Raw genomic sequence first — 22,123 nt, 5'->3', positions numbered from 1 at the left:
ATTTTGATATTGATAGAGTTGCCCTATTATGAGCTCACTGTTATAGACACACAGTACTGTATTTTATTTTGAAATTATCTGAGGCAAAACAGGGTGGGTTTTTTATTTGTTTGTTTGTTTGTTTGTTTGTTTGTTTATTATTTCCGTGCCGCCGAATACCAAAGGGACTGCCGCTCAGACACTATACTTTTATTATTTATTTATTTTATTTATTACTTAGATTTGTATGCCGCCCCTGTCCGAAGACTCGGGGCAGCTCACAACACGTGGAAACAAATCATAAATAATCTAACAAATTTAAAATTCAAAGATTTAAAAGACCCCATATACTAACAGACATACACACAAGCATCCCATATATAAATTAAACATGCCCAGGGGAAGATGTTTCAGTTCCCCCATGCCTGACGGCAAAGGTGGGTTTTAAGGAGTTTACGGAAGGCAGGGAGAGTAGGGGCAGTTCTAATCTCCGGGGGGAGTTGGTTCCAGAGGGCCGGTGCCGCCACAGAGAAGGCTCTTCCCCTGGGGCCCGCCAACCGACATTGTTTAGTTGACGGGACCTGGAGAAGGCCCACTCTGTGGGACCTAATCGGTCGCTGGGATTCGTGCGGCAGAAGGCGGTCTCGGAGATATTCTGGTCCAATGCCCCCCCCCCAAAAAATTAGAGGGAACACTGACTGCAAGGCTAGCAAACCGGTCAGTCATAGAGGAGGTCAACCCTGGCTGCTCTTTAGAAGGCCAGATCCTGGAGATGAAACTCAAATACAGTGGTACCTCTACCTAAGAATGCCTCTACTTAAGAACTTTTCTAGATAAGAACCAGGTGTTCAAGATTTTTTTGCCTCTTCTTAAGAACCATTTTCTACTTAAGAACCTGAGCCTGGAAAAAATTCCCAGGAAATTTGAGAGCGGTACCAAGGCCCGGCCAGTTTCCTGCCATTCCCCCTTTAATCCCGGCCATCTCGGGCTTTTCTGGGCTGCCAGAGGAGCCTTTCGGTGGCGCTTAATGAGGCTTTGGCAGCCCAGAGCATTTTCCTTTCTCTAGGCGCTTGGAGAGGGAATAAACCTCTGCCAGCGCCCAGAGAAAAGAAACGCTCCCTTCACTTTGGACAGCGACCTCCTCCCACCCAAATTCCGACCTTTAATTGCTTTCCTAATGGGTTTGCACGCATGATTTGCTTTTACATTGATCCCTATGGGAAAAATTGCTTCTTCTTACAAACTTTTCTACTGAAGAACCTGGTCACGGAACGAATTAAGTTCTTAAGTAGAGGTGCCACTGTACTTTGGCCACCTAATGAGAAGGAATAGAAGTGAGTTCTAACTGTCCTTGCCACTGTTTCGCTTCCTCCTGCGCTGCGTGGGCGCGTGGGCATGCGCAGAGCCAAAAGTTCAGTGGGTAAAGCTGAAAACAAGATGGTGGCATATGCGCAGTGTCAGAAACTCGGCTTCTGTGCATGCATGGAAGAAAAAAATCAGCAAAAAGTTCCCCCCAAAGTTTTTTCCACCAAAAAAATATCCCCCCTCAAAACAAGATGGCGGCGTTCTATAGAACCAGTGTGAACCGGGAAGAACCCACATCCGAGAAGGAAGAACTCACTGGAGAAGAGCCTAAAGCTGGCAACGATCGAGGGCAAAACAAGAAAGGGATGGCCGAGAACGAGGTGGACGGATGGAGTCACTGAAACAGCCGGCGTGAGCTTAAATGGACTCAGGAGGATGGTAGAGGAGAGGAAGGCCTGGAGGAACATTGTCCATGGGGTCACGATGGGTGGGACACGACTTTGGAACTAACAACTACAATCAATCAATATAAAGCTCTACATGGCATCGGACTAGAATACCTACGAGACCGCCTTTTGCTGCACAAATCCCAGGGGCCGATTAGGTCCCACAGAGTTGGCCTTCTCCAGGTCCCATCGACTAAACAATGCAGTCTGTCAGAACCCAGGGAAAGAGCCTTCTCTGTGTCGGCCCCAGCCTTCTGGAATCAACACCTCCCAGAGATTCGAACTGCCCCCACCGTCATCACCTTCCGTAAAATGTTGAAGACTCACCTTTGCCGCCAGGTATGGAGGGATTAATCTCCCCCCTCCTTTTTTGGCTGACCGTATTATGTTTATTATGTTTCTATTTAGTTGGACTGAGTGTGTATGACTGTGTAGTAGATAAGTTTTTATAATGTATTTTTAAAGTAGTTTTTTTCAATTTTTTAACGTTGCTATTGTGTTGTGAGCCACCCCGAGTCTTCGGAGAGGGGCGGCATACAAATCTCATTAATAATAATAATAATAATAATAATAATAATAATAATAATAATAACAACAACAACAACAACTATTATCATCATCATCATCATCATCATCAAAAGGATGATCAATTTTATAATTTCACCTCTGATTTCATGGGATTGACGAGAATCACCTCTGCCGGTAGGCTAGGGGCCATTGAGTCTTCGGAGAGGGGCGGCATACAAATCTAAGTAATAAATAAATAAAATAAATAAATTGAGCATTGCCTCATGCTTCAGTTGATGCTATGAATGATTTATTGTGTACGAGTGTTAGTTTAATATTTTTAGTATGTGTGTGGGGGGTTACACTTGGTTTTATGCTGTTTTTAGGTTTATATTGGGTTTCTCTGATGAGTATTGTATTGATTTTGTTATGGAAGCCGCCCTGAGTCCAGAGGAGAACTGCGGCCTAGAAATCCAATTACATTAAATAAAGTTAAGTTAAATTAAATTAAATAAATAAACAAAGCAATAAAGACGCTGAACCGTTCTACGTCTCGACTCTTCATTCCCACGCAAATCTAACAAAAACATATTCCTTTATTATCTCTAACAATTAAATTTTAGTCCACAGGGTAAAAACACTGAGGGCCAGATGCTGAGAGTAGTACCATTATGAGCGAATGCCATTACAACAGTCCCTTTTTTTTATTATTTTATTATTTATTAGATTTGTATGCCGCTTCTCTCCGAAGACTTGGGGCGGCTCACAACAGTAATAAGAAACAATGTAACAATGGGACAAATCTAATAATAAAAAATATATAAAACCCCCAACAATTAAAAACCATACAGCACATACATACGAAACATGAAATATAAAAAGCCTGGGGGAGATGTCTTAGTTCCCCCATGCCTGGCGATATAGGTGGGTCTTGAGTAACTTGCGAAAGACAAGGAGGGTGGGGGCCGTTCTAATCTCCGGGGGAGTTGGTTCCAGAGGGCTGGGGCCGCCACAGAGAAGGTTCTTGCCCTGGGGCCCGCCAAACAACATTGTTTGGTCGACGGGACCCAGAGAAGGCCAACTCTGTGGGACCTTATCGGCCGCTGGGATTCATGCGGTAGAAGGCGGTTTCAGAGGTAGGTAGGTAGGTAGGTAGATAGATGGATAGAAAGATAGATAGGCAGGCAGGCAGGCAGGCAGGCAGGCAGGCAGGCAGGCAGATGGATAGATAGATGGTAGCTTGTTTATTAAAATTTTATAGCTACCCAACTCAGTTAATGATTCTGGACAGCTACAATTCAAAAATAAATATATTACATGTTAAAGTATGCTGGGATTCATGCGGCAGAAGGTGGTTCCCTTGCTTCTTCGCGGTTCATCATGGATTTGCTATTTCACGGGTTTTCAAAGAGGGATTTAACATTTTTAATGGATTTAATGGATTTAATTAAATCCATTGAAAATTTTAAATCCATTAAAAATTCATAAAATTCTTCTACAGTACTACTGTACTCTATTAAAGAAACTGGTAGGATATCACATGTAGCTCCAGCTGAGAAACATTATAGAATGACTGTTTCATGCAAAGGGTGGGTTTTAAAAGTCCAAATACTCGTTAAATACATTAAAAAATATCTTTCCTCTACTTCACGGAAATTTGTTTTTCACGGGTGGTCTTGGAACGCATCCCCCGCAAAAAACTGGGGATCACTGTATAATGTCTTTATTGGAATGAATGTGCGGTATCAAAATAAATCACATGGCAGAATGAAAAAAAAAGAGGATCTGTGGGAGGAACCATCCTACTTCCACAGTTTTGGCTCCTTAGCACTGTACGATCCCAGCTACATAAATATGCTGTAGGGGAACATGGACTTACCCAGTGGTTTGAGAACTTAACCTTTAGCCTTTAATTTAAGGGAGGATTTTGAAAAAAAATCTCTGTGTGGTCATCTCCACATTCTGTCTCTTCGCTTTATTGCCAGAGGCAATTTTTAGCTTGGCTGGTTCCTGACAGTGGTCGTTCGCTCTTCTTTTTTTAGGCAAAAGACTATTTTTTCCCCCTCTCCTCAACTTTGCAGTCAATCCTTCTGTACAGGTTTTGCCCTGGAAGCAATTTCTTCAGGGAGTTCCCAAGCCAGCTTTGGTTTCTATTTTCAACATTTAGGGGGCAGCTAAAAACATCAGACAGATAAACATCAGTTAGATAAAAATATAGCTTGGCCAGTTTCTCTACAAAACCATTTGGCCTGGCTTTCTAATGACCTGAACGAACTAGAGCAAAGGAGAATAGGTTTCTGGTGAGGTTTTGGGGTGATAGGGAACAAAAGTATAGGTAGTTCAGGACTTACAACCCTAATTGGAAGCAGGACTTTAGTCATTGAGTGTTCTGCCGGGCTCTATGGTATGAGTCTCCCAAAAATTCAAGGCTACAAATTTCAGACACACACACACACACACACACACACACACTTGAAAGTTTAAAAACAATGTTCTTTATCATTGAGCTACTTGCCTGTTGAGCTACTTGCCTGTTCTTTATCACAAAAATTCAAAAGAAACAAAGCACTCTTTTTGTATTGCAAAGAGCACTCGTCCCAGAACAACCTGGTAGTCTGTACAATCCCCTTAATCAGTCCTTAAGTACTTAGCTAGCAGCTGTGAAGGAACATCACAGCCCTCCTTCTTCCACAAAGTGAGACACACACACTTTGCTCTGCTTTGGTTTCAAAGTTGTGAAAAACCAACAAAGTCCGGAAACAGCAAAGCACGGTCCTGAAGAACAATGATCAGATATTCTTCCACAACAGCCAAGCCAGCATGCTGCTATTTATATCAGCAGCTCTAATTACTGGAGCCCCACCCAAACACAGGTGGCCTCTCTTATCTCCTGTAATATTTCCTCAATTGGTCTCTTCTATGCATAAGTCTGCGCCTGCGTGGGTCTAACACTTCTTCATCCGAATCAACCGAAGATAATGGAGATTGGCTTCCTGGGCTGTGTGCTAAGCCCCCCTCTTCCAATTCTCCCCCACCTTCTTCTTTGTCCGAGGAAACTGCACTACCTGACTCTGTCGGCAATAAAACAAGCCTATGACATGTTGATGTTTCCCCTGCATCCACCTCCACATTCCTTGGGGCAGGAGCTGGGCCAGAGCCAACCACAACACCGAGTAATACTGTCATTTAGCAAATCATCACATGACTAGACTCAAGTTTACAGTGATTTTTACTATGCTGGTGAAGCAAATCCAGCAATAGGCTGCTGCCCCCATGGGGATGGAGGTGAGGGACGCAGTAGGGGTAGTAAGCTTATGCACTATTTATTGAATACTTCATAGTTTTTTATTGCCCTTCTTTCTCTAGTACCTTTGTGTGATCTTTAATTACTTTTAAAATAGGAAATAATTAAATAGTATGTTTTTACCAATAAATGCTTTTATTGTTTTAATCATTATCTAGAACTGAACTTTTATAGCAATGAAAGAAAATTGAGCTACTTGCCTAATCTGTTATCATGCTGAACCTTGTGGGTTCAGGGCAAAACCTTAAAATGTTACTGTGCTCCTCAACAGATAATGCTGTCTATCATTTGTCCTTTTTGTGGCTAGTCAAATAAAGTGACTTAATCAACTGAAAAAGAGTCCAAGCACCTATTTAAAAACTTATCTTGGTTGGTAAGCTGCTCCCACCCGGTTACATGACCCTTGGGCCACCACCTAGTCACATGATTGTCAAGCCACTCCCACCTGGTCACATGGATGGCAAGCCACTCCTACCTGGCCACATGACCATCAAGCCACAGCCACAGTGTGGCAGTAAAAATTTTGGCAGCCTATCACTGTCAACCTCTCAGAATTCCCCAGTTCATAAATCAGAGAGAGAGAGAGAGAGAGAATCTTTTGAACCACCAAGGGTTACCTCTATATGTACCTGAGTCAATTTGCACGTGACATAAATAATATTTTTTAAAAACTTGTGTGCTTAAAACATGTTTTCTTTTTCTAAGAAAACTCAATTTTGCAGGACCTTGATGGGGATCGACCTACAGCTCATGGAGGTCTTTGCCTCTTTCTGCCTTTTGCTTTTAAAGACTATTTGCAGGAAAACTTTTGGAGGAAAAAAAATAGTTTTGAGGGCAACGATTGGCAGGAAATGATCACCGCCCCGAGTCTTCGGAGAGGGGCGGCATACAAATCTAAATAATAAAATCACAAAGGAGACAGGGCTGTTCGTCTTCCTTTCCCTTTTATGGTCTGGATCAGAACTCAGCATAGTGACCAGTATCATTTGCATGGTGGACAAAGCTTCTGTCATCTGCATGAAAAACCACAACGTGCTTTCAAAACTTCAGAGAGCCCCCCCCCCCCCCCCCAAGTTCAAAAAAGATTAGAGATCTTTGTTGCAAGACTTTCTGTAGTTAAGAACAGATTTCATGTGAAATACTGGGCAATCCCATAGCTGAACATCCCAACCAAACTGTGAGAGAGGGATCTTGGAGTCCTAGTGGACAACCATCTAAAATGAGACAGCAGTGTGCTGCAGTGGTCAAAAAACCCAACACATTTCTAGGCTACATAAACAGAGGGATAGAATCAAGATCCCGTGAAGTGTTAATACCACTTTATAAGGCCTTGGTAAGGCCACACTGGAAATACTGCATTCAGTTTCGGTCACCACGATATAAAAAATATGTTGAGATGCTAGAAAGAGTGCAGAGAAGAGCAACAAATATGATTAGGCGCCTGGAGGCTAAAACATATGAAGAACAGTTGCAGGAACTGGGCATGGTTAGTTTAATGAAAAGAAGGACCAGACATGTTTTCCAATATCTCAGGGATTGCCAGAAAGAAGAATCAAGCTATTTTCCAAAGCACTTGAGTGTTGGACAAGAAGCAATGGGTGGAAACTAAAGCAATGGGAGAAGCAACTTAGAACTAACGAGAAATTTCCGGTCAGCTAGAACAGCTTGCCAGTGGAAGAACTTGCCTCTAGAAGCTGTAAATGCTCAACACTGGAAGTTTTAAAGAATATGTTGGATAACCATTTGTCTGAAGTAGTGTAGGGTCTCCTGCCTAAGTAGGGGGGGTTGACTAGAAGATCTCCAAGGTCCCTTGCAACTCTGTTATTCTGTTATAATGAGCTCCTTTCACAAAAGACTGTGTCTGTTTTCTATAAGCCTGTCTTCTTGGATTCACAGGGCATCCTGTCTCTTTAAATTTAGCTTCTACGATTTCTAGCCAGCTCCAAGAAACTTTTTATGCAGGGCTAGATAGTGGAAGTACTGGACAGGCCCAATAAATCAAGCCTGGCTTACTCATTTGTTTAACTGCTGTAGTCCAGCGAGACTCTTTTCTCCGTTGATTTTCATGATAAAACAGAGCATCCTGCATATTTACATTTGCACATTGTTTGGCTATGGAAAAAGAGAAGCAAAGGCTCCGAGATAAGAAAACCAGGTTTGAAATGCAGACCCCCGATGCAGATAGCCGGTGAATAAGCAGCCGCATCCTTCAAGAGAAATAATGAGAAAGGATACAGATGATAGCAAGAGTCAGAGGAAAGCTTATAACTCCAAAGGTGGGAGTTGTAGAACGGTTGGATAGATGGATGAGTTTTCACTTCCCATCTGCTACTTAAAGCAGGATGGATCACAAGGAATTATGGAACAGCTTGCCTCCAGAAGTTGTGAATGCCCCAACACTGGAAGTTTTTAAGCAGATGTTGGATAACCATCTGTCTGAAGTGGTGTAGGGTTTCCTGCCTAAGCAGGGGGTTGGACTAGAAGACCCCCCCCCAGGTCCCTTCCAACTCTATTATTATTATTATTATTATTATTATTATTATTATTATTATTATCATTATCATTATCATTATCATTATCATTATCATTATCATTATCATTATCATTATCATTATCATTATTATTATGTCAGTACAACACAGCAAACGAGATCACTATGCTAGATTTCGTATTTCATCACCAGTCGGGCGCTTCCCAAGCACCTAGGACTGTGTGATGTAGCGGCAAATTATGTCTGCCTATCCCAGTAAAGCAGCCTTTTGCAATTGACAGATGGAGATTTTGTCAATTCCAATGGTTTTCAAATGTCCGCTGAGATCCTTTGGCACTGCGCCCAGAGTGCCAAGGACCACTGGGATCACTTTCACTGGCTTATGCCAGAGTCGTTGCAGCTCGATTTTTAGAACTTCGTATTTCACTAATTTCTCTAGCTGCTTCTCCTCAATTCTGCTGTTCCCTGGGATTGCGATGTCGATGATCCATACTTTCTTTTTCTCCACATTCAGGATGTCTGGTGTGTTATGCTTCAGAATTTGGTCAGTCTGAAGTTGGAAGTCCCACAGTAGTTTTGCTTGCTCATTTTTTACCACTTTTTCGGGCTTATGGTCCCACCAGTTCTTTGCCACTGGTAAATGGTAGTTCCGGCACAAGTTCCAGTGGATCATCTGTGCCACAGCATCATGTCTATGCTTGTAGTCAGTCTGTGCGATTTTTTTGCAGCAGCTGTGTATGTGATCGATTGTTTCATCTGTTTCTTTACAGAGTCTACACTTTGGATCTTCTGTTGATTTTTCAATTCTGGCTTTGACAGCATTTGTTCTAATGGTCTGTTCTTGTGCTGCCAGTATTACTCCTTCTGTCTCCTTTTTGAGTGTTCCACTTGTAAGCCATGACCAAGTCTTTTCTTTATCCACTTTGCCTTCAATCTTCTCCAAGAACTGCCCATGCTTTGTTCTGCCAACTGTCCATAGGACATTGAGTTACAGTTTTTCTGTACTAGTCCTTAGGTTGCTTCACCTTGAGAAGCTTCCTATTGTTGACCTCCATCAAAGCTGACTCTTTGCTCTCCTTCACATTGTCAGCTAATGCATCATCATCATCATCATCATCATCATCATCATTATTATTATTATTATTATTGGAATTGTGATTCTAAACATCTAGAATTGCCTATTATTGGACTAGGGCAGGGGTAGGCAAAGTTGGCTCTTCTATGACATGTGGACTTCAACTCCCAGAATTCCTGAGCTAGCATGATTGGCTCAGGAATTCTGGGAGTTGAAGTCCACAAGTCATAGAAGAGCCGACTTTACCTTAGCCCTGGACTAGGGCAATGAGGGCAAAGCTTTTTTGGCTTGGGTGCCAAAAGGGTGCACATTCGTGCCCATACCCATAATGCAATGCCCTACCCTCGTGCATGAACACACACACACCTGTTTTGCTCCCACACAAATGCGCCCAGGCCTCACTGAAACCTCTGGACTTCCGGTAGACCCGTTGGGCCATTTTTCACCATCCCCATGGTTTAGGAGGCTTTCCTGAAGCCTGGAGAGAGCAAAAACAGCTGGAAAGAAGGCCAAAAATCAGCTAGCCAGCATGTGCATGCATATTGGCTCTGAGCTAGGGCAACAGCTCATGTGCCAGCAGATGTTCCATAGGTTTGCTATCACTGGATTAGGGCATGTGACTGAGTTCAAAATGATTTCGGGAGTTTGGGTTTTTTTTTGCAACTGCCTGGCCTTGGAGTGTTGCTATTAAGACTCGAAATAAAGAAGCCGGCTTAGGTCAGCTTTCTAATTAAATCTGGTCCTTGAAATACAGAGTTTCTTGCTCAGATAAATCATGCTAATTACACTGTATGCATTCACCAGTGCTCTAGCAGACCTGAAAAGATGTTAGGCAGCTACTTCATCTCAGCCTGTTTAACTGTCTTATTTTCTCTCTTTTTTTTTGGTTTTGGGGTGGTGGTAAGGAAGGGGATAGAACAGGGCAGGGGTGAGTTCCTCCCAATTTGGACCAGATCACCCGAATCATTAGCAACCCGCTGGTGATGCAACGATGGCATCATGGATCCAGTTCGGTTGGTGCTGATCCGTGGGCGCCGCCACTTTTTCCTGGCAATTATTCGCTAATTTTTCTGTGTTTGGATGGCTTCTCCTCTTCCACTACTTGAAAAAGAGCCCTCCCGCCTGCCCCCGGGTTAACACTGAGCTTTGTCTGTTCGCCGGAAGCACAGCTGCTCAGCTGCTCAGCTGCTCAGCTGTGTTTCGGGCTGAATCCTGCTATTGAGCATACTCAGAAGTGAAATTTCATGAAAGGAAGCGCGCACGGAAGCGGAGTATGTGCATTCGCCAAAACGTTGTGATGCGAACCAGTGGCAAAGTTAAGTAGAACCCAGAGTTAAGTAGAACCAGTGGCAAAGTTAAGTAGAACCCAGAGTTAAGTAGAACCAGTGGCAAAGTTAAGTAGAACCCAGAGTTAAGTAGAACCAGTGGCAAAGTTAAGTAGAACCCAGAGTTATGTAGAACCAGTGGCAAAGTTAAGTAGAACCCAGAGTTAAGTAGAACCAGTGGCAAAGCTACGTAGAACCCAGAGTTAAGTAGAACCAGTGGCAAAGTTAAGTAGAACCCAGAGTTAAGTAGAACCAGTGGCAAAGTTAAGTAGAACCCAGAGTTAAGTAGAACCAGTGACAAAGTTAAGTAGAACCCAGAGTGAAGTAGAACTAGTGGCAAAGTTAAGTAGAACCCAGAGTTATGTAGAACCAGTGGCAAAGTTAAGTAGAACCCAGAGTTAAGTAGAACCATTGGCAAAGTTAAGTAGAACCCAGAGTTAAGTAGAACCAGTGACAAAGTTAAGTAGAACCCAGAGTTAAGTAGAACCAGTGACAAAGTTAAGTAGAACCCAGAGTGAAGTAGAACTAGTGGCAAAGTTAAGTAGAACCCAGAGTTAAGTAGAACCAGTGGCAAAGTTAAGTACAACCCAGAGTTAAGTAGAACCAGTGACAAAGTTAAGTAGAACCCAGAGTGAAGTAGAACTAGTGGCAAAGTTAAGTAGAACCCAGAGTGAAGTAGAACTAGTGGCAAAGTTAAGTACAACCCAGAGTTATGTAGAACCAGTGGCAAAGTTAAGTAGAACCCAGAGTTAAGTAGAACCAGTGGCAAAGCTGCGTAGAACCCAGAGTTAAGTAGAACCAGTGGCAAAGTTAAGTAGAACCCACTTCTTCGGAGAGGGGTGGCATACAAATCTAATTAATTAATTAATTAATTAATTAATTAATAATAACAACAACAATAACAACAACAGGGGTGTAAAATTCAATTTCATTGAGGGTCGCATCCAGTGTTCCTTCTAATTTTTTGGGGGGGTGGGCGGAAAAGTATAGTGTCTGAGCGGCAGTCCCTTCAGGACTGGGTGGCACAGAAATAATAAATAAATAAATAAATAAATAATAAATAAGAAAGAAAGAAAGAAACAAACAAACAAACAAACAAATAAAAAACCCACCCTGTTTTGCCTCAGAGAATTTCAAAATAAAATACTGTACTGTGTGTCTATAACAGTGAGCTCATAATAGGGCAACTCTATCAATATCAAAATGCCACTTAAATAGTTGAGCTACTTTCAAACTAGATTTTGATTTTCTTTCTCTCTTCCTTACTCCCATTCTTTTTCTTTCTCTTTTCCTTCCTCTCTTTTTTCTATCTGTTTCTCTCTCTTCCTCTCTCTCTCCTTCCCTCTCACTCTTTCCCTCTCAGCTTCTGGGCAGGTTTGGAAAACTCTGAGTTGATGATGATTTTTAAGTGAGCGATTGCTCACTGCTCAGCTTAGAGGGAACTATGGTCGCATCAGGCTCCATGTCACTCATCTGATCAAATGGCACTTTTGCCAGTAGCATGTTTTGCTAGCACTCTGCCAGCAAAAACTGAGTTCACAAGAGCACAAGCTCCATTTTTTGATGGCAGAGTCCTGCAGGAGGCCATCACGGCTGAAAATGGAGCCCGGGAGGACCACGCACAGCCCTCTTAAGCACTGTTTTTAACATCGGAGGCATCGCTGGCAGAGGCATTGCAGACTGGACTATCTATCTATCTATCTATCTATCTATCTATCTATCTATCTATCTATCTATCTATCTATCTATCTATCTATCTATCTATCTGTTCTGTCTGGGTCCCCCCAGAAGCCAACACCAACCAAAAAGAGTAGCCAGACACACTGGTAAAAAGCAAAGGCAGTTTATATACTTCAAAGCAAACATAGGTAACAAAAACTGTTCTTACAGACAGGAACACTCTGAAGCTTCACAGAGGTTTCACGAAGGCCAGGCAATAAAACAGGATTCTTGCTGGCAAAAACAACGCTGGAGATAATAAAACCCACGCCTCCCCCAAGTCTTCCAGACTTCTAGGCCACAAGCCAAGATCAGAGACGCCGAGAATCGAAGCAAGGTCACAGGACTCCCAATTGATAACTCTCCACAAGACTGTAAGGGCGGGCCTGCCTTTTCAACCCTGCTGAGGAGAACCACACCCAAACCCAGCTGTTGCCAATTCAGGGATGGAAATACCTTTGTAATTGGCCCCATCTTTGAGCTGCTCATCTCTGCCTCATGTCTATTATAGCCTGTGCGTCTTCATCCAATGAATCCAGGCTACTAGCTGGGGAGAGGCCCCCCCGGGGGTCTCAGGCTGCTCTCCCTCCTCCTCTTCCTGACGTTCCTCTCCCCCGTCTGCCTGGTCCTCCCCCTCCTGTTCACTGTCCTCCTCCTCTGGGCATGGATCCGGCAGAGATCCAGCCGGTCCCTGAGGAGCCTCAGGCGGAATCACAACACTGTCTGTCTGTCTGTCTGTCTGTCTATCTATCTATCTATCTATCTATCTATCTATCTATCTATCTATCTATCTATCTATCTATCTATCTATCTATCTATCTATTAGATTTATTTATTTATTTATTTATTAGATTTATTAGATTTTTGCTGTTCCCAGGATGATCTAAGCACTCCCCGGGCCAGATTCGGGCCCAGGCCTTGAGTTTGACACCCTTGGGATAGAAGAAGCAATAGGAAAATGTATGGAAGGGTGTTAAATGGAGGATAATAACTGAACTCCATTTCCATCAAATCCCAGAGGGCAGGCAGAGCAACTACGCTGCAGAAACCCTGTCTAGACTACATCTTGACTGTCCGGGTCAGGGAACAATTCTGAAAGAGGGCATCCTTTGAGTGTTTGCACTAATGCTATTGACACTGAAGACTTGTAATGGGAGATAGCAAGGAGAGCTGGATCCCCAGGAGAGAGGGGGGCGTATTCCAGAAAGATAGGGGGGAAACTCAGGTGTTACCTGTGAGAGAAAGAGGGTGAAGATGGCCCCTCCCTAATAGTTCACACACTATAATATAGACACAGATAATTGAGGTCTCAGCAGGGGTGGTGGGTTCCATTTACCTTTGCCACTGGTTCGCATTGCGATGTTGTATGCATGTGCTGCCATGAATTTCCGATTCCATGCATGCTCAGTAGCCCAATAGAGCCCGAAATGGAAGTTCTGTGCTAGCAAAAACTTCAGAAGAGAAGGATTTAGGGGGAGTGATTTCTGACAGTCTCAAAATGGGTGAACAGTGCAGCCAGGCGGTAGGGAAAGCAAGTAGGATGCTTGGCTGCATAGCTAGAGGTATAACAAGCAGGAAGAGGGAGATTGTGATCCCGCTGTTTAGAGTGCTGGTGAGACCACATTTGGAATACTGTGTTCAGTTCTGGAGACCTCACCTACCAAAAAATATCGATAAAATTGAACGTGTCCAAAGACAGGCTACAAGAATGGTGGAAGGTCTTAAACATAAAACTTAACAGGAAAGACTTAATTATTGTTGTGAGCCACCCCGAGGCTTCGGAGAGGGGCGGCATACAAATCTAATAAATAATAATAATAATAATAATAATAATAATAATAATAATAATAATAATTATAACTCAATCTGTATAGTCTGGAGGACAGAAGGAAAAGGGGGGGCATGATCGAAACATTTAAATATGTTAAAGGGTTAAATAAGGTCCAGGAGGGAAGTGTTTTTAATAGGAAAGTGAACACAAGAACAAGGGGACACAATCTGAAGTTAGATGAGGGAAAGATCAGAAGCAACATGAGAAAATATTATTTGACTGAAAGAGCAGTAGATGCTTGGAACAAACTTCCAGCAGACATGGTCGGTAAAGACCCATCTCTGCCGCCAGGCGTGGCGGGATTAACCTCCCCCCCCCTTTTCTCTGACCTCTATATTGATCAGCTGGACCGAGTGTGTATGACTGTGTAGTTAATGGGGGCTTTTTTACATGTATTTTAGTTTAGTTTAAATTTTAACGTTAGATTTGTATTGTATTGTATTACTGTCTTGTTGTGAGCCGCCCCGAGTCTTGGGTGAGGGGCGGCATACAAATCTAATAAATTCAAAACACAATTCAATTCAACTTATAGCAACTTCAGGGTTGATAAAGTCCTCCCAGCTCACACCTTAAGGGAGTGGTAATGAACTCTTATTTACAATCTGAAGTTGATGGGAGCAAATTTAGAGGGGGGGGGGAAATGGGTGTGAGGAATGACCAGCAAGTGATAACAGTGTGATAGAGCTCAGGCTGTGTTTGAATTATTGCAACGTTAACATAGAAGAAGAATGGAGATTTAGTAGGAGGAAGCAATATGCTTTCCATTGTAAATTAGTCCATCTCCTTTCAGATTCTGCCCAGGGTTGTGAGTTATATATCCTGTCTCCCAGAAACAATGGACGCCTGTTATCCAGAGCCAAATGCAAAGTGGTGATTCAGAGAGAGATAACTGTCTAACTGCACTTGTGAGTTGACTTGAAGTACTACCTAGCCCAGTGTTTTTCAACCAGTGTGCCGCGGCACAGTAGTGTGCCGCGAGACATGGTCACGTGTGCTGCAAAGCTCAGCAAGAGAGAGAAAGAGAGAGAGAGAAAGAAAGCCAGAAAGAGAGAGAAAGAAAGAGAAAGAAAGCAAGAGAGAGAGAGAAAGAGAAAGAAAGTAAGAGAAAGAGAGAAAGAAAGCAAGAGAGATAGAGAAAGAAAGAGAAAGAAAGCAAGCAAGAGAGAGATAGAGAAAGAGAGAGAGAGAAAGAAAGAGAAAGAAAGAGATAGAGAAAGAAAGAGAAAGAAAGCAAGAGAGAGAGAGAAAGAAAGAGGACGAAAGAAAGAGAGAGAAAGAGAGAGAGAGAAAGAAAGCAAGAAAGAGAGAGAAAGAAAGAGAAAGAAAGCAAGAGATAGAGAAAGAAAGAGAAAGAAAGCAAGAGAGAGAGAGAAAGAAAGAGAAAGAAAACAAGAGAGAGAGAGAGAGAGAGAAAGCAAGAGAGAGAGAGAGAAAGAAAGAAAGAAAGAGATAGAGAAAGAAAAAGAAAGCAAGAGAGAGAGAGAAAGAAAGAGAAAGAAAGCAAGAGAGAAAGATAAAGAAAGAGAAAGCAAGCAAGAGAGAGAGAGAGAAAGAGAGGCAGGGAAGGAGGGAGAGATAGAAAGAGAGCAAAAAAGAGAGGAAGGAAGGAAGAGAGAGAAAGAGGGAGAGAAATAGAGCGAAAGGGAGGAAGAGAGGGATAGATTTTTTTTGTCCAAACTTTTTTTTAGCCCCCCCACTCCCCCCCCCGCTCAAGGTGCCCCATTATTTTGTATATGTAAAAAATGTGCCGCAGCTCAAAAAAGGTGGAAGATCACTGACCTAGCCTGCCAAGCAAAGAGCCTTTGCATAAGTCTGCAAAGGACTTTGCTGAGTATAATAACTGGTGGGTCTTCCAGCCAGGAACTCCCACTCAGAAACAGGTTGCTGGTGAGATGACAGAGATAGGCAATGCTCCAGAAATGATGGTTTTCAGTTCACGCAGCCTAAGCGACTAAATGGACAGGTTGCTTGGAAGGAGCGAAGCCAAGCTCATGCATTTTGGATCCGCGCCCACTTGGCCGGCTACGAGGAGTGGAAATGATAAATCCTTCTTTAAAGGAGTGCTGTGTCCTAAAAAAAAGCTGATTGTCGAGAGACTTTATTAAAGTTCCTTCCTGCCATTTTAGTGGATATATCAGCTTCTTGTAACTTTTTTTTTCTGGGTACGCTCATGAGTGGGTGTTGGCATCACATGTTCGGGTTTTTCTCGGATTAATCTAATTACTGTATTTTTCGGAGTATAAGAAGCACTTCCCCCCCACCCCCAAAAGAGGCTGAAAATTTGGCTATACTCTTATAAAATTGAATGGGTCCAAAGACGGGCTACAAAAATGGTCCTAAGCATAAAACGTATCAGGAAAGACTTAGTGAACTCAATCTGTATAGTCTGGAGGACAGAAGGAAAAGGGGGGACATGATCGAAACATTTAAATATGTCAAAGGGTTAAATAAGGGTTAAATAAGGTTCAGGAGGGAAGTGTTTTTAATAGGAAAGAGAACCCAAGAACAAGGGGGCACAATAATAATAATAATAATAATAATAATAATAATAATAATTATTATTATTATTATTATTATTATTATTAATTAGATATGTATGCTGCCCCTCTCCGGAGACTCGGGGCGGCTCACAACATAGCAATAATACAATACATTACAAATCTAATAAAAATTTAAAAGTCAATTAAACATTAATATAACATAAACAGTGTCATAAAATCCCCAACTACACAATCCTACACATTCAACCCAGTTAATCGTTCAACAGAGGTCAGAAAACACAATGAAGGGGGGAGGTAGTCATCGCCATGCCTGGCGACAGAGGTGAGTCGTCAGCATTTTACGGAAGGCAAGGATGGTGGGGGCTGTTCGAATCTCTGGAGAGAGTTGATTCCAATCTGAGAACAAGGGGACACAATCTGAGGTTAGTTGGGGGGAAAGATCAGAAGCAACGTGAGAAAATATTATTTTACTGAAAGAGTAGTAGGTGCTTGGGACAAACTCCCAGCAGACGTGGTTGGTAAATCCACAGTAACTGAATTTAAGCATGCCTGGGCTAAACACAGATCCATCCTAAGATCAAATGCAAGAAATAGTATAAGGGCAGATTAGATGCACCACAAGGTCTTTTTCTGCCGTCAATCATCTATGTTATTATGTTTCTATAAAGAGCAGAAGAAGCCACATAATTCGGAAAACACAGAAGATAAGCAAGTGATTGTTTTGCAATTTAGAGACCACATAACTGAGCATTTTGATCGGTTGTCCTGGATGCTGGTTTGTTCTGGAATAGAGTTTGTTGTGCTGCTTCTTTACTATGAAATTTTCAAAGCGCCTTGTAATCAAAATAGTTAAAGGTCTACTACCTCTTCCCATGCATATCTGCTCCTAATTTTCAAATCTATTTATTTATTTATTAGATTTATAGGTGGCCCAACTCCTCGCGGACCCAGGGCAGCTCACAAGAATAAAATAAAAATAAAAATAGATACAATGGTAATAAATACTATTAAAACATTAAAAATATTAACAGCCCACCAATAAAACAGATAGTCATTCTTGTTTCATACAAGTAACCGGAGAGAAGCTTTCGCTCACAGTCCTCAGGCCTGCAGGCATAGATGTGTTTTTAATGCCTTTCGAAAGGCAAGAAGACTGGGGGCCTTACGGATCTCCGGGGGGAGTTGGTTCCAGAAGGCCGGGGCCGCAACAGAGAAGGCTCTCCCCCATGGACCCACCAGTCAGCATTGTTTAGCTGATGGGGCCTGGAGGAGACCGACTCTGTGTGACCTAACCGGTCGCTGGGATGTGTGAAATCCTGGAAAATCTTCTGGTAAAGAGGTCTTGACCATGCTTTCAGCCAGCGATGAAAACAATTTTTGTTAAGGTTTTGTTTCTGACATTGTCTCCTGATTGCATTGTGATGAATGCATTGGATTCTGATTTATTTATTTTATTCCCAGATATTGCTCTCTTAGATTTTTTATTTTTATTTTTTTTCCTTAGACACATTACATTTTGCTACATTAATTAATGTATGCCTTTATATACAATCCACAGGGAACATGACCAATTACCCAGATGGTGAATATGAGTACATTATATTTTCAAATAGTTTTGTCTAATAATTGTACATTGTCTCCACCACTTAACAGCTGGAAGCTGTTTACATAATTAATTAATTAATTAATTAATTTGCCGCTCATTCCAAAATGGACTCACAGCGGCTAACAACAGTCATAAATACAGCAAAATGTTGTTTGGCGGGGCCCAGGGGGAGAGCCTTCTCTGTGGCGGCCCCAGCCCTCTGGAACCAACTCCACCCAGAGATTAGAATTGCCCCCACCCTCCTCGCCTTTCGTAAGCTCCTTAAAACCCACCTCTGCTGTCAGGCATGTGGGAACTGAGTTATTCTTTCCCCCTAGGCCTTTACAATTTATGCATGGTATGTTTGTTTGTATGTATGTTTGGTTTTACAATAAGGGTTTTTTAGTTGTTTTAGTATTGGATTTACATGCTGTTTTTTGTTACTGTTGTTAGCCGCCCCGAGTCTACGGAGAGGGGCGGCATACAAATCCAATAAGTAAGTAAGTAAGTAAGTAAGTAAGTAAGTAAGTAAGTAAGTAAGTAAGTAAGTAAATAAAATAGTAAAAAAGAGCAATTAAAACACGACAATAAAATCAACGATGTAGTAAAACAATAATATCATAAAAAGAACCATGCATACATTACAATACAATCAAAATATGCAGATGATGGTAGTAATTATGGAAAATCATTATTATCTGAGTTCCTATGTCAAACATCAGCCAAGGGGGTAAAAACCTCTGTTGTTCCTACTATTAAATGTGAGGAAACAATCTTTGTTGAAATTATGGAAGGAGAAAGCTTTGTTGGTGTGCTACAAAAACTTCTTGTGATTTTGTATTCTGTTCCCCATCTACTTACATCCCACTTAGCCAGGTTTATTCGACCTTGGTAGCTTTGAGATGTCTGAATTTCAACCCCCGGAATTCTCTAGCCACCATGCTAGCTGGGAAAGTCCACACATCTTAAAATTGCCATGGTGGAGAAACTCTACTTTTGGCAGGAATAGAAACATAGAATCATAGAAGTCTGACGGCAGAAAAAGACCTCATGGTCCATCTAGTCTGCCCTTATACTATTTTCTGTATTTTATCTTAGGGTCGATATATGTTTATCCCAGGCATGTTTAAATTCAGTTGCTGTGGATTTACCAACCACGTCTGCTGGAAGTTTGTTCCAAGGATCTACTACTCTTTCAGTAAAATAATATATTCTCATGTTGCTTTTGATCTTTCCCCCAACTAACTTCAGATTGTGTCCCCTTGAGTTTCCTTGAACCCTACCATGATATGTGTGTCAAAACCACTGAACTTTTTTTTTTCTTCCTTCATCCAAAGGACACTTTGGCTGCCTATCCTTGTGGTTCGGACCACACTCCCAGTCCCATGGCGAGTCGAGTGCCACTTGAAGCAACGCCAGTCCTGGAAAAAACAAATGCCCAACTAACTGCCGTGGCTGCCAGCACTGAAGATGGACACACCGTTGTTTTCCTGGGTGACAGCCAAGGCCAACTACACAAGGTAGTTATCTCAGACCCGAGAAGAAAGCGTGCTTATATAGAAAGTGTGCATATGTATGCTTATATGTGCATTTGGGTCAATATTAAAGGGGGTGGGGGAAATGACATTGCCATAGGTCTATACCAGTGATGGCAAACCTATGGCACGGGTGTCACAGGTGGCATGTGGAGCCCTATCTGTTGGCACACAAGCCATTGTCCTAGCTCAGATCCAACACGCATGTGTGTGCTGGTCAGCTGATTTTTGGCTCACACAGAAGCTCTGGGACAACGTTTTTGTCTTCCAGAGATTCTCTGGGGGAATGGGGGAGGGCGTTTTTACCCTTCCCTGGCTCCAGGGAAACCTTTGGAGCCTGGGGAGGTTGAAACAAGAGCTACTGGGCCCACAAAAGGTTGTGAAACAGGCCTTTTCCAGCCTCCGAGGGGCAGGGGAAGCTGTTTTCGCCCTCCCCAGACATTGAACTATTATTATTATTATTATTATTATTATTATTATTATTATTATTATTATATCAATACAACACAGCAAACGAGATCACTATGCTGGATTTCGTATTTCATCACTAGTCGGAAGCTTCCCAAGCACCTAGGACTGCGTGATGTAGCGGCGAATTATGTTTGTCGATCCCAGTAGAGCGGCCTTTTGCAATTGACAGATGGAGATTTTGTCAATTCCGATGGTTTTCAAATGTCCGCTGAGATCCTTTGACACTGCGCCCAGCGTGCAAAGTACCACTGGGACCACTTTCACTGGCTTATGCCAGAGTCGTTGCAGCTCGATTTTTAGATCTTCGTATTTCACTAATTTCTCTAGCTGCTTCTCCTCAATTCTGCTGTCTCCTGGGATTGCGATGTCAATGATCCATACTTACCTTTTCTCTACAATCAGGATGTCTGGTGTGTTCAGAATTCGGTCAGTCTGAAGTCGGAAGCCCCACAGTAGTAGTTTTGCTTGCTCATTTTCGACCACTTTCTCAGGATTATGATCCCACCAGTTCTTTGCCACTGGTAAATGGTAGTTCCGGCACAAGTTCCAGTGGATCATCTGTGCCATTTTTTAAAAAAATTATTATTATTATTATTATTATTATTATTATTATTATTATTTTGATTTGTATGCCGCCCCTCTCCAAAGACTCGAAGCGGCTCACAACAGGAACACAAAATACAAATCCAATGATTAAAAAAGCAGAACAGTTTAAAAAGCCCTTGATTAAAATCATTCATGCAACCCAAACAAACCATACATGAAACGGAGCGGCCAAGGGGAATCAATTTCCCCATGCCTGGTGGCAGATGTGGGGTTTTAGGAGTTTGCGACATTGTTTAGTCGACGGGACCCGGAGAAGGCCAACTCTGTGGGACCTAACCGGTCGCTGGGATTCGTGTGGCAGAAGGCGGTCCCGGAGATATTCTGTCCGATGCCACGAAGGGCTTTATAGGTCATAACCAACACTTTGAATTGTGACCGGAAACTGATCGGCAACCAATGCAGACTGTGGAGTGTTGGTGTAACATGGGCATATCTGGGGAAGCCCATGATTGTTCTCGCAGCTGTGTTCTGCACGATCTGAAGTTTCCGAACACTCTTCAAAGGTAGCCCCATGTAGAGAGCGTTACAGTAGTCAAACCTCAACTAATTATGGGTGCGGGCGTGGGTGCTCGCACTCACGCCCTTTCGGCACTCAAGGGAAAAAAGGTTAGCCATCACATGTCTACACTATAGGCCACCCACCCAAACAGAGGAAGTAGATGAACATTTTGCTAGTCAGCTAACTAAGGTATGTAGGAAGCACATCACAATAGTAATGGGGGATTTTAATTACCCTGACATCAACCGGGAGTGGCTACTGCGAACTGAGTGAATCCTGAGATTTTTTCACACAGCCTCATTGATGACCAGAAACCTGAAGAAAATTCTTAGAGTCTGAGATTCTTCAATTGGCACCAATATCTGTGTTTGATGTAAATCATAGAAAAATACTTTCTGTTCTTATTATTCTGTTACATATCCCAAATATTTTTTCTTCTTTTTGGCAATGCAGGTAGGTGTATAAAACACTCTTTCCTGTGTTGTATATTTGATAAAATGTACGGTTTCTTTGAAAAGTAGGTAAATTTCTGAATTTGGAAAAGTCACTGAGTTCATTTTTCCACATATAAATAGCTTGCGATATGAACCTTGATTTGATCTATCGCTGCATTAGTGGCAATGGCATTTAATACAACCTTGACTCAAGATTTAGAACTACATTTTTTCCCCTCAGCTATCCCCCAGAAATGCTTTCCTTTCTTTTTTTCTTTCTTTTTTTTTTAAAAAAGGAAGATTTTGCAATCCAGAATGGCAATTATTTTGGGTGGGTTCATGAAAAAGAAGAACTCCGCGGTATCTGGTATGCAGTTTCCATACTATAAATCAGAAAAACTGAAACTGCAAGATCATCATAGGTGTCCAGACTAAAGCTCAGTTGTCATTTAGCCTGACTGTCCTGTCAGACAAAAAGATGTTCTGAGGCTTTGCAATACAGGTAAATCC

At 42.3% G+C, this 22,123-nt stretch overlaps 1 protein-coding gene across 1 annotated transcript in view; it reads left to right on the top strand.

The window, feature by feature from the left end:
* The window catches only part of LOC139155362 (plexin-B1-like), a 229,951-nt gene that overhangs the window by 89,178 nt on the left and 118,650 nt on the right, over positions 1-22,123 (top strand). The window contains exon 4 of the mRNA XM_070730495.1: positions 19,406-19,588. Within this exon, the coding sequence (XP_070586596.1) occupies positions 19,406-19,588 (183 nt within the window). The remainder of the gene's footprint in view (positions 1-19,405; positions 19,589-22,123) is intronic.

This window comes from Erythrolamprus reginae, unplaced genomic scaffold (assembly GCF_031021105.1).
Source record: "Erythrolamprus reginae isolate rEryReg1 unplaced genomic scaffold, rEryReg1.hap1 H_17, whole genome shotgun sequence".
Taxonomy (NCBI): domain Eukaryota; kingdom Metazoa; phylum Chordata; class Lepidosauria; order Squamata; family Dipsadidae; genus Erythrolamprus; species Erythrolamprus reginae.
Note: the sequence above shows the minus strand (reverse complement) of the source record. Positions and strands in the feature narration are given on the sequence as shown.